Raw genomic sequence first — 11,742 nt, forward strand, 5'->3', positions numbered from 1 at the left:
GTCTAGGTGTGTCTCGCCTCAGACAGGAGAATCCATCTTAAAGGAAATCCACGAAGGAATATGCGGCGCGCACGAAGGAGCAGTTACCATAGCAAGAAAAACAATACTCCAGGGATACTACTGGCCGACCATCAAAGAAGACGCAAAAGCATTAGTCAAGAAATGCGATAAATGCCAAAGACACGACAACATCAGTCGTGTACCAGCAGTGCCCCAAGGATCAATGGAAAGCCCATGGCCGTTCGCCACTTGGGGGATTGACATAGTTGGACCGTTCGAAACGGGAAAACATCAAGCGAAATTCCTAATCGTCGCAATAGAGCACTTCACAAAATGGGTAGAGGTAGCACCTGTCGCAACCATCACCGCAGCCAAAGTAGAGGAATTCTTCAAGAACGAAGTAATATGCCGATTCGGCATACCCCACACTGTAATAGCAGACAACGGCAAACAATTCAATTGCAAGCGGTTCAAGGCATTTTGCAAAAGACTAATGATCAATTTGAAATTTACTTCGGTGGCGCACCCCCAGACAAACGGAATGACAGAAGTCACCAACCGAACCATAGCACAAGGAATAAAAAAGAGACTTTCTCAGTACAAGGAGAACTGGGTAGAAGAATTATACAGCGTTCTATGGGCATACAGAACAACTCCTAGAAAAGGAACTGGCGAAACACCTTTCAGGCTCGCCTACGGCACTGAAGCAGTAATTCCAGTAGAAATTGGCATACCCAGTATCAGAGTAAACTATCTAGAAGAAGAAACCAATGAGGCTAGAACAAGACTATGTCTAGACCTACTAGAGGAGAGAAGGGATGAAGCGGTAGCCCGAGCCGCTACATACAAGAAGCAAGCCGCAAAATACCATAATAAAAGAATGAATTTTAGAGAATTTCAAAGAGGCGATCTGGTCTTACGAAACGCGGAAGTTGGCAGAGGAAACGCAGGAGTAAAGAAAATGCAAGCTAATTGGGAAGGCCCCTTCATCATAGAAGAAGCTACTGGCAAAGGCGCATATAGACTAAAGACAATAACTGGGTCCATGGTACCCAGATATTGGAATGTAGAACACCTGAGAAAGTATTATCAATAAATTCATGGCTTGTACTTATTTCCATTTTTGAAATAAAAGGCGATTTGGCGAAACAAACCTTATAGGCTCGCTCGAGACCTAATACATACAATTTAACAAGAGTCGTTTGAATCTTAGTTAAAAATAATTTAGACTCGTCCGAGTCAAATAAATAAAAGGATCCATTCGGACCTACAAATAAGTCATACCAGCAGAAGTTTAGATTAACTTCTCAAAATAACAAACGAGTTTAGATTAACTCTACAACTAAAGAAAAGCAATGGTCAAAAGATCATTATATTAACAGAAGCAAAATTACAAAGGATCCGCCCACGATCCAATACAAAAAAAAGGCGAAAGCAAAAAATACTAAAAAACAAAAAATACAAAAAGGAGAAAATAAAAACTAAGCCTTATTCAAAGCGTCTTGCTTCTGCTTATCAAGCTTCGCCTTCACCTCCTTCGCCAAAGAAGCAGGATCCAACTGATTGACTCCAGAAAGATCGACGCCAGGATTCTGCTCCCGCAGCTTTGCCCCGATCGCCAACCGGTATTGAGTCATGACTTGGGAATAAAAGCTCCCAGAGTCACCCAATCGCCGGCGGAGACGCCCCTCTTCTTTCTTCAGATCATCCCTCTCCTTAGTGAGAGCACCTGAAGAAGACTGTAGAGACTCGACTTCCTCGGACAAAGTTCGAACCCGAGCCTCTAAAGCGGAAATCTCCCGAGTCTTGGTAGATACGGAGGACCTCAGCTGTTGGATCAGACCAGTCGCCTCGCCAGCCTCCTCCTCCATCTTTTGTTTCTCGGAGAGCCAGGATTCGGAATCTCTCTGGAGCTTCTTCAATTGATCCACCGCATCCCTTCGGCGGCGCTCCAAAACAGCGATGGACTGGACCACCTGCGAAAGAAAACAACAAATAAGAAAAACAAAAGAAAAAAGAAGAAGCAAATCATAATATAAAAAAGAAAGAAGCATACCGAAAAACCGCCGAGACAGGCGAACTCAGCCAAATTATCGCCATGCTCGCGATCAATGGACTCAATGTCCTCCTTTATCATAATATTCTCCATGCAAGCATGAAGAATGGCGACGTTTGAAAGACGAGGCGGATTTTGCGCGTCCGCCCAAGCAGCAAACCGAGGTGCCTCCTCGAAAGACACCCCAGAAGATTTCTTCTTCTTGGGACGCTTGGCAGAAGCCCCAGCCTGGTCCTCAGCAGGACGCTTCTGACCGCCAGTAGGCAACCCCTTCAGAGAAGGAGCTGATTCCTTCGAAGGAAGCAAAGGCGACTCAGAAGTCGCAGCAGGAACTTGATCGCCGGAAGCAAGACCAAGATCCACCGGATTAGGCGTTGGATCCGGTACGGCGACAGAAGACGGATTAGGAACGCCACTGGTGACCTCGCCCATATCTACAGTCATATCGACATGAAAATTGTCAAGCAAATGTTCAAGAGAAGTCGACATCCTACAAAACAAAAACATAACAACAAAAGATTAGAAAAATACCTTCTAAAGGAAGACCCGCCAAAAGTATCTCACGGCGACTCAAATACTGTTCTAAAAGAACGCTGTACTTGGGCTTGTCAAAACGACAGTCCGACAGCAAAGACAGGGCGAAATCCTTCTCCCCATCATCCAGATCAGGTACATTAGTAAGCGAAACCTTACTAGAAGTAAAACTCCGCGAAAAAGAAGAGAAAGAAGAGTGCTGAACCAAGAAAAACTTAGGGGTCCAACCCTTCAAAGAAGAAGGAAGACTAAAAAGAGACCGATTCGGTCGACCACCAGCAAAAATAAATTCCTCACCCTTTCGGCGGGAGAAAACATAAAAATAATTAAAAAGAGCAAGCGAAGGCTCCTGCATCCGAACCCTACACGATTCCATAAAAGAACAAAGAAGGCGAATCGCGTTCGGATGCAGTTGACCCAAAGGAACACCTAAATTATGACAGACCTCTACGATTAAAGACTCTAAGGGAAACCTAAGACCCGCTAAAAGCTGTTCATGAAAAATTACTATCTTGGAAGGCGAATCGGTGCTACGATTCGCCCGATACGATTTTGCCGGTCTCAGAATAACATACGACTCGGGAAAGCTAAATTCCTCGGAATAACCGAGTATCTGCTCTCTTGACAAGGAGCTCCGGGTATATTCTAGCTCGTCACGAGCACCCTTCGCCCCCTCAGTTACTTCTGACATTTTAAAATTTTTAAAATGGGGGGGAAACACGGAATGATAATGAAATTAAAACTCTAAAAGATCAAAAGAAAGGAAAAGAAGAAGAACAAGACGAAGAACAAGAAGAACAGAAGGAATAAAATGAAAACCGAAAAACTACCAAGAAATTAAATTAGAGAAAAGGTAAAATACCTCGCAAGCAAATACGCAGGATCAAAAGAAAGATAAGGAGCAACTTGAAAACGAGGAATCTTGACAGCAGAAGAAGAAAACCCACAGAAAGCTTGAAGAAATCGAAGGTTTAAGCAGTTGCAGAGAAAGCAAAGGTTAAAGAAGAAAGAAAATTGAAGAAAATGAACAATTATATAGCCTAAACCAAAGAAACCGAAAAGACGAGATCCCATAATTACAAATAAGGATCAACTAATAGCGCGCGAAGACACTTATCCTTCATCCAGTCATAACCCTCTACTGATGGACAACACGTGGCAACGCAGAATCTTACTAAAGATGAAACGTCGCCCACAAACATATGAAACGACTCGCCCGGAATGCAAAGCGACTCGCCCGCATAAAAGAACTCAGCTCCAAAAGAGCTAAAATCCACTAAGGCATAAATGCCAAACTACTTCAGCTCACTTGCGGGGGGGCTAATGATGGATACCGAATCCTACTGTAAGTATAATGGAGCCGAGTTGCAGGAGATCCACTCTCAGGCGACACCGGACTCCCCCTGAAGACGGAAAGATATGAAGGAGATACCGAATCTCTAAGATTCGGTAATACACTAATAAAGACCGAATCCCACATGATCCGCCAAGAGCGCGTCAGGTCCGGGATTCGGATACACGACTAAATATGGAAACCTTGTCCTATTTGGACACAAACACTACATATGGAAGGATAAGCTCTGCTTTAGGAAGATAAGACTATTTAGGAAGACGTTCCTAAATAGGACTCTTATCAGATTAAGGTAGATCTCGACAAATCAGGAGAATCCTTAAGATACGGCCGAATCCCTACAAAGTAGGATTCACCTACCTAATACAACTCTACTAGGTATATTCGACTACTATAAAAGGAGCATGAGGTATGCCTAGAACCACAATTACATTCATATACTCAAAACGCTGCTCAAAGCTCTAAACTGACTTTAGCATCGGAGAGTTAATCGGACAACCACCGTCCGGTTAGCTTCTACCCTGTTTTGCAGGTTCACTCACCGGTTCAGAAGGCAGACTCCATCAGGTAGTAATGAATGATGCTGATGTTTTTTTTTTTTTTTTGAAAAACAAGATGCATTTTATTAATGAACTAAAACGGATACAAGTTCATTGACCGGAAAAGGAACACTTCCGTCAAAAATGCGATCGCTACCAACGAAAACACCTCACTTAGCAAGTGCATGGGCCACTTGATTACAATTTCTATTAGCATAAACAAAAGAAACTTTCCTATTCGAGCTAACAGCCCTGCAATCATCAACTAGAACCTGCAAGTAGTCTGTTTCTGCATGGGAAGAACGTAACCTATCTGCTACGTTTTTTGCGTCCATTTCACAGATAAAATTGTTGAACTGCAGATCCCTGGACATAGAAAGGCCAAACGCTACAGCCTTCACTTCTGCTATCTCTGCCGTAATACATCCTTGCAACATCGACACACCACTCCTAATAACCCTACCGTTCGAGTCACGGCAAACTGCGCTTAAAACTGATAGACCTTTCTCAACCGATACTGCCGCGTCAGTATTTATTTTAGAATTTATCTTACTACACTTTTTATTTTTTTTAGTTTCGACATTTTATATTACTGCTGATTGATTAAATTTGATAGCTTGAAAATTACAAAAATAAAATTAACATTAAAAATAAATGTTGAAATCATTCATCATGATTGTAATTTGGCTTATCTGAATGTCTTTATAACAGTCCAATTATTTTACCCTATTTCACCCTAAACATGCCAAAGTTAGATTAAAAACTTGGTACAAAAAAAGTTCTTAATTTATAAAGTTCTACAAAATTATAGGGAATTGGCTATTGTCAAAGATACCAAAAAAACCAAAAAACTAGTTCCCTCCCTTCTCTCTAAAACCAAAAAATTCCTTTTCTTCTTTATCTTCTTCTAAGGTGGGAGATGATGATTTTTCCGGTTAACCGGAAAATCATTTTCTCTCCGCCCATAGTATTATTAATCGCAGATCTATTTTTTTGTTACAATAAACTTTTTTCTAAGGTGTTTATTTGAATGTTATTTTGATTGAATAAAGTTTTTAACTCCTCTTGATCCGTTCGAGCTTTAGATCTATGTTTTTGTAGATCTAAAATTGGAAGATCACAAATGGATCTATATTGAAGATGGGATTTGGAAAGTTTGAAGTTTCAAGAATCAAACGTTTCAAGATCGTATTTTCAATTTGAACCATGTATGTTTTGGGTAACCTTTTGATGGTTGAAAAGCCCTAATCGATGACTGTATTAACAGCTCTCATCATTATTTTAGAATAGTTCTTTTAATTTGTTGAATAACCATTCATTTATGTAATTTTCATTTTCATCAATGAAAGTTTTAGCCTTTGTTAAAAAAAACAAACAAAATTATAGGTAAACTAATGCAACTCTCACGTGCAAGCCACACAATTTCTAAAAAAATCAAAAACAAACAGTAAAAAAATATTAACTAGAAAAAATATATAAAATGAAAATGTTAACCTTAGACCTTTTCACTCTCCCCACTTGCTTGGAAAAACTCACGAGTTGACGGTGGAGAGAAGAAGAACTCAACAGAGCCGCCTCCCTCCTGTTCTCTCTTCCTACCAACCAAACAAAAAAACATATGCCCTTCTCTCTTTAAAAATACGTATAAGCTTATAGATTACTTCAGGTACACCTTTTTATTTCTTTATTATATAGTTTTTATTTTTGCTTAAGTTCAATGATTCTTGATTCAGCTGCCATATTCTTGTTTTTTTATCTTGTGGGTCTTCTTCTTGTGGTCTGTTTTGATAGTTTGGGTTTGTTTTGGTGATTGGAAATATGGGGTTCCTTGTAATTTGGTTATTGTTTATTAAAGATTGAAGCTTAATGTGATTCTTGATGCTTTTGGTGTTAATGTATCAAGATTCTGTTTTTTTGGGATAAAAGTTACTGTCTTTTTGTTGATTACTTGTGCTAATTAGTGCTCTTTGTGAATTCAAGGGCTGTTTTTTTGGTGTAAATTGGTAAAGAGGATTACAAAGAATGCAACTTTATAATTTAGAATTTGGATTTTGAAGTGTCAGGTGCATTTTGATGAACTATGTTGTACACAAGTTTTCGTATGTTCCGCATTTCATTTCCGCTTCAAGCTCGGGAACTCTTTTTTAATAATCTATTCAAATGTGGTTTGGCTCTTTCGCATTTTAATGTTTTCCGTTGTAGCATTTTCATTTTTGTGCAATATGGTTGATGAGTTGAGACTCACCATTTTTACATTTGGAGGCCGGAAGAGAATTTTAGGATTCCATAGGTGTATTACTTGACTTGACTTTGTTTCCTTCTGTTGATTGGATAGATACAAACATAGTGATAATTGATGATTGACGAAGATCCAAAGTATATAGGTTCAGGGTTTGGAGCAGCATAAATAGATAGACACATACATTTACATACAGTTGAACAACACTTATTGCTGTTCCAAGCAGCATATTGAGTAGAGAAATGAATGTCAATCTGTTAATGTGCAACTTTATTTTGGTGCTGAGAGGCTAGCCGGTAGTGGATTTTATAAAAAGATTTATGCTCTGGATCTTTCAGAAAATACAAATTGCTTCTTAATGCCATGTAAATACCGGTGAAGTTCACATAAGTTTTAAGGGATGGTTATGTATATGAAACTGTGAATCCATATATTAAGGAACTATTCGATTATGATTAATCCCCTTTACTCATGGAATATGCCGTTTGGTTGCAATTGTATCATACCTTTATCTGACAGTTGACGTCTAATGGCTTGCATCTAACCAAGAAACTTGAGGTATTGTCTTGTTAAGTCTCATCTATTCCTATGAAGTGTTTGTGAAGAATCTAAATTAGAGATATTGCTAATCTATGAGTCTGTTTATTGTGTATTTTTGCTGAGTAGAATTGTATTCGGGGCATTCATGCATCTGTCATGTTTTCACATTGGCGATTGAGTTCTTTGCTTTTCTATGTTATGCTCCCTTTGCAGTTGCTATGTGAATATAACTTAGGCAGATAACTTGAGCAGGTTATTGTTGTCTAGTTTGTGTTAGCACATTAGCTAACAAATCATAGTGTTAAGTTTTGAGTTGTTCAAAGTGTTTCAAAGTTGATGTTAATAATTATGACTCTTACCATGGATTTTTGTTGCATGTATTTGTACCCACTGCAGATTATGTTAAGAGCAAAGCAGCTAAGTAACCTTTCCAGTAACGCAAGGTCATTTTTTCTAAATGGTTCACGGTGTAATGCGTCGGATGGAAGTTCGTGCACTTGCTCGGAAGATGAAACCTGTGTTCCAAGAAGGCAGCAAACAGCAAATAAAATTCTACTTTCACAAAAAGGATCCACCATAGTGCCGAAAACTTCAGCAAGGGTACAAGCCTCTCTATTGGGAGATGCTGGGAAATTGTTGGTTCCTCAGAAAGTTGAAAGCATTAACCGCTCAACTCTGTCAAAAGTTGCATCTCCTCCAATTTCTATAAGAAGATCAGACTGTGTTAGCTATGCTAGCGGTATTGATGCTGTTCAGAATGATGCTGCACACTCATCACCTCCAATTTCAGATCAGGTTATGAAAGCAGGTATTGCAGCAGTTAGTTTTCTGTCCGATTTGGTAAACTACAAACTTCCTATGTCTGATGGAAATGGAATAAACTTACCTAAAAACTGCATGGTTGACCCCACCAGGCCACAATCTGTTGTAAGGTCTTCAAATGTGAAACCCGTCAGGAGAGAGAATCTTTCTAAAGCTTATGCAAAAGCATCTCCAGAGGAAGCAGGGGGTTCCACTGCCAGTAACTATAACAGCGTAAAAGACAAAAGTGAGAAATCTAGTTTTAGCAGAGGTTTCAAACACGGTTCAAATACCCCAACTGGTAATACGGCAAAAACTCATAGTATAGATTCAGAAACAAGTAATAGAAGGAGTACTATACCTCAGAAACCAAAAGATCAATCAAATGGGTTAATGAGAAATTTTAACGCCAATGTACAGAATTCAGACAAAAAGATAGGGAAGCGCTTTGCTGATGATTTTAGAAACCCCCCGAGAGATGCTAAAATGCCAGTGGTAATGGCTCCAAGTACCAGACAGTTTGCTAGCTGCGGGCACATTGTGGAAAATGTTTCTCAGATACTGAAGCATAATAGGTGGGGTCCTGCAGCAGAGGAGGCTCTTGCAAATCTTAGTTATACAATGGACGCATACCAAGCAAACCAAGTCTTAAAACAGCTTCAAGATCATACAGTTGCTCTTAATTTTTTTTATTGGTTGAAACGGCAACCTGGATTCAACCATGATGGCCATACTTACACAACCATGGTTGGCATCCTTGGTCGTGCCAGGCAGTTTGGTGCAATTAACAAATTGCTTGATCAGATGGTCAAGGATGGATGTCAGCCTAATGTTGTAACTTATAACCGTCTTATTCACAGTTATGGTCGCGCAAACTACCTGAATGAAGCAGTTGATGTATTCCATGATATGCAAAGGTTAGGATGTGAACCTGATCGTGTTACCTACTGCACGCTCATTGATATTCATGCAAAAGCTGGGTTTCTTGACTTTGCTATGGAGATGTATCAGAGAATGCAAGCAGCCGGTCTTTCTCCCGACACATTCACTTATAGTGTAATAATCAACTGTCTTGGAAAAGCTGGTCATTTAGCGGCTGCCCACAAGCTATTTTGTGAGATGGTCGATCAAGGCTGTGTTCCTAACTTGGTCACTTTTAACATAATGATTGCTTTGCAAGCTAAGGCGAGGAATTACCAGAGTGCACTAAAGCTTTACCGTGACATGCAGAGTGCTGGATTTCAACCTGACAAAGTAACTTATAGTATAGTTATGGAGGTGCTTGGACATTGTGGTAATCTTGATGAAGCAGAAGCTGTTTTTTCGGAGATGAAAAGGAAGAACTGGGTGCCTGATGAGCCTGTCTATGGTCTTTTGATAGATTTGTGGGGAAAGGCTGGGAATGTTGAAAAGGCTTGGCATTGGTACCAAACCATGCTTCAAACTGGTTTGCGTCCGAATGTGCCAACATGTAATTCTCTTCTTAGTGCATTTCTAAGGGTTAACAGGCTAGCAGATGCTTATAATTTGCTTCAGAGCATGCTGAATCTGGGTCTAAACCCGTCTTTGCAAACTTATACATTGCTTCTCAGTTGTTGCACAGACGCAAGCTCGCCGTATGACATGGGGATTTACTGTGACCTCATGGAAGTCACCGCTCATCCCGCTCATATGTTCCTGTCATCTATGCCATCAGCTGGACCTGATGGTCAAAATGTACGAGATCATGCTAGCAAATTCTTGGATCTGATGCATAGTGAAGATAGAGAGAGCAAAAGAGGACTTGTAGACGCCGTTGTTGATTTTCTTCACAAGTCGGGGCTCAAGGAGGAGGCTGGCTCAGTTTGGGAGGTGGCTGCTCAAAGAAATGTATATCCCGATGCTCTCAAGGAGAAAGGCTCTAGCTATTGGCTAATTAACCTGCACGTCATGTCTGACGGTACAGCTGTGACAGCATTGTCCCGGACACTCGCTTGGTTTCGCCAGCAGATGCTAGTCTACGGGATTAGTCCCGGTCGTATTGATATAGTGACTGGATGGGGCCGTCGAAGCAGGGTGACAGGAACTTCCATGGTGAGGCAGGCAGTTCAAGAATTGCTGCATATTTTCAGCTTCCCATTTTTCACCGAAAACGGCAACTCCGGATGCTTTGTAGGATGTGGTGAGCCTCTTAACAAGTGGTTGCTCGAATCTTACGTCGACCGTATGCATTTACTATAATAAATAGCAGCGATTATATCACCATTGCTGATCGAGTACAATTTTGTTGCGGCAAGTAGAAGGGCATCATATGTATGTATAGTTTCATCTGTTTTGAATTGTATTGTAGCTTCATGCTGACTTTCATTAAAGCTCCATTGTAGTGAGCATTAATGGTGTTGCTTTAGAAGTTAAAAATAGACTCAAGAAGTTATGCTGTCTGTTTTGAAGGGCCTTGTTCTAGTATTTGATTCGTCTGAATTGTTTGTCATTCCCAACAGTTAGATTGATTTATTGTCTAGAAACACAGGGTTGGATCGCATTGTATATTTGAGTACTTGAAGTGAAGCAATAGAAATGCATTATTATGATATTTTATCATTTAATATTTCAAATCAGTGTTTTAAGACTCGAATTCTATTGGTCAGTTACTGCAAATTACTGGTCAGTTATAACAGTTAATATTTCGACTCATTGTTACTGGTCAGTTCGACAGAAGATTGCATGTCACTCCAGTTCATTGTTTTTCCTCTTTGAAATCCAGATTCTCAGTTCAACCATTTTGATGTATGAATCGATTTAAGCGGTTCAACCGATGATTAAATCGATTGAACTGTGAACCGATTGTGATTTGATTTTTAAACAATGAGTTGAAGTATGCACAAAAACACGAGGAAAGACTGCTCCTGTAGGCAAATCACACGAACATATGTCTCATTTGACCAAAAACGAAATTTCTCAAACCTCATTTGTACATAAAGAGACATGCAAATATTGCTCTAGGCAAAATCATTACCAAAATATAATTGATATTTTTATTTTTCCTTATTCTTTCATCTATAACAAAAGTAATTACTAATCTAAAATTCAATGAAACTTAATATTCATACATGACTAAACAATTATATCCATTCATTTCAACAGAAATAAACAATTATATAACTTCAATATCAAAATCTCATATCATTTCACAATTGCATATGGATGAATTAATACATAAACTATAACAAAACTATTTATTAATTTACTTATCATTTGTGGAGGAGGATTTTTGACGCTTGTAAAAGAATTTGATCCCACGATTTTAGCAAAATGTTATGAACCGCACATATCATTTGATTTGTAATTCATTGGTAAAAAAAAATATTATTTCATTTATCTAACTATACAAATCTAAAATCACACTATAGAATATTAATAAAACTAGTTAAGTAGACGTAGTTTTGAATTGTGAGTAAAAAAATTGATTTTTTTGATTGAATATATATTGAGATCAAAATTTATCGTTGATCATCTATTAAATGATAATATTTATTGGAGATAGTAGTAGGTGAAAGTTGAAGAAAAGAGAGTATACTAAAAGTGAAAAATAAAATAAAATATAATATTATGAGAAAAAAGAGAAGAATAAAGAAAAAGACTTTTTTTTAATAAATATAGTAATAATTTTTTTTTTGAATAAAAGTAATTCATAACTTTATTT

The 11,742-nt window shown here is 38.8% G+C and overlaps 2 protein-coding genes across 3 annotated transcripts; one reads left to right on the forward strand and one right to left on the reverse strand.

Moving 5' to 3' along the window:
* Window positions 1-1,356: 1,356 nt before the first annotated feature.
* Window positions 1,357-3,687, reverse strand: LOC126675257 (uncharacterized). Its single transcript, XM_050369867.1, has 2 exons — window positions 2,057-3,687; window positions 1,357-1,976 (listed from the first exon to the last, which is right to left on the reverse strand). The coding sequence occupies exons 1-2, from the start codon at window positions 2,561-2,563 to the stop codon at window positions 1,482-1,484; spliced, it is 1,002 nt and encodes a 333-aa protein (XP_050225824.1). The 5' UTR covers window positions 2,564-3,687; the 3' UTR covers window positions 1,357-1,481.
* Window positions 3,688-5,980: 2,293 nt separating this feature from the next.
* LOC126673450 (pentatricopeptide repeat-containing protein At1g18900) lies at window positions 5,981-10,632 on the forward strand. Of its 2 annotated transcripts, none has more exons than XM_050367602.2 (2): window positions 5,981-6,146; window positions 7,656-10,632. In XM_050367602.2, exon 2 carries the CDS (start codon window positions 7,659-7,661, stop codon window positions 10,278-10,280), a length of 2,622 nt encoding a protein of 873 aa, XP_050223559.1. In that variant the 5' UTR covers window positions 5,981-6,146; window positions 7,656-7,658; the 3' UTR covers window positions 10,281-10,632. The 2 variants fall into 2 exon arrangements, with proteins under 2 accessions (XP_050223559.1, XP_050223560.1); XM_050367603.2 differs by lacking the exon at window positions 5,981-6,146 and adding an exon at window positions 6,200-7,277.
* The last annotated feature ends 1,110 nt before the right edge of the window (window positions 10,633-11,742 follow it).

This window comes from Mercurialis annua, linkage group LG3, assembly GCF_937616625.2.
Source record: "Mercurialis annua linkage group LG3, ddMerAnnu1.2, whole genome shotgun sequence".
In the NCBI taxonomy this organism is placed as follows: domain Eukaryota; kingdom Viridiplantae; phylum Streptophyta; class Magnoliopsida; order Malpighiales; family Euphorbiaceae; genus Mercurialis; species Mercurialis annua.

Bases quoted from the DNA above. Each gene is read 5' to 3' on its own strand.
- LOC126675257 (XM_050369867.1), bottom strand. From the start codon at position 2,563: ATGTTTTTGTTTTGTAGGATGTCGACTTCTCTTGAACATTTGCTTGAC. The intron at 1,977-2,056 runs GTATGCTTCTTT...TTTCTTTCGCAG, and splicing joins CCTGTCTCGGCGGTTTTTCG to GTGGTCCAGTCCATCGCTGT.
- LOC126673450 (XM_050367602.2), top strand. From the start codon at position 7,659: ATGTTAAGAGCAAAGCAGCTAAGTAACCTTTCCAGTAACGCAAGGTCA.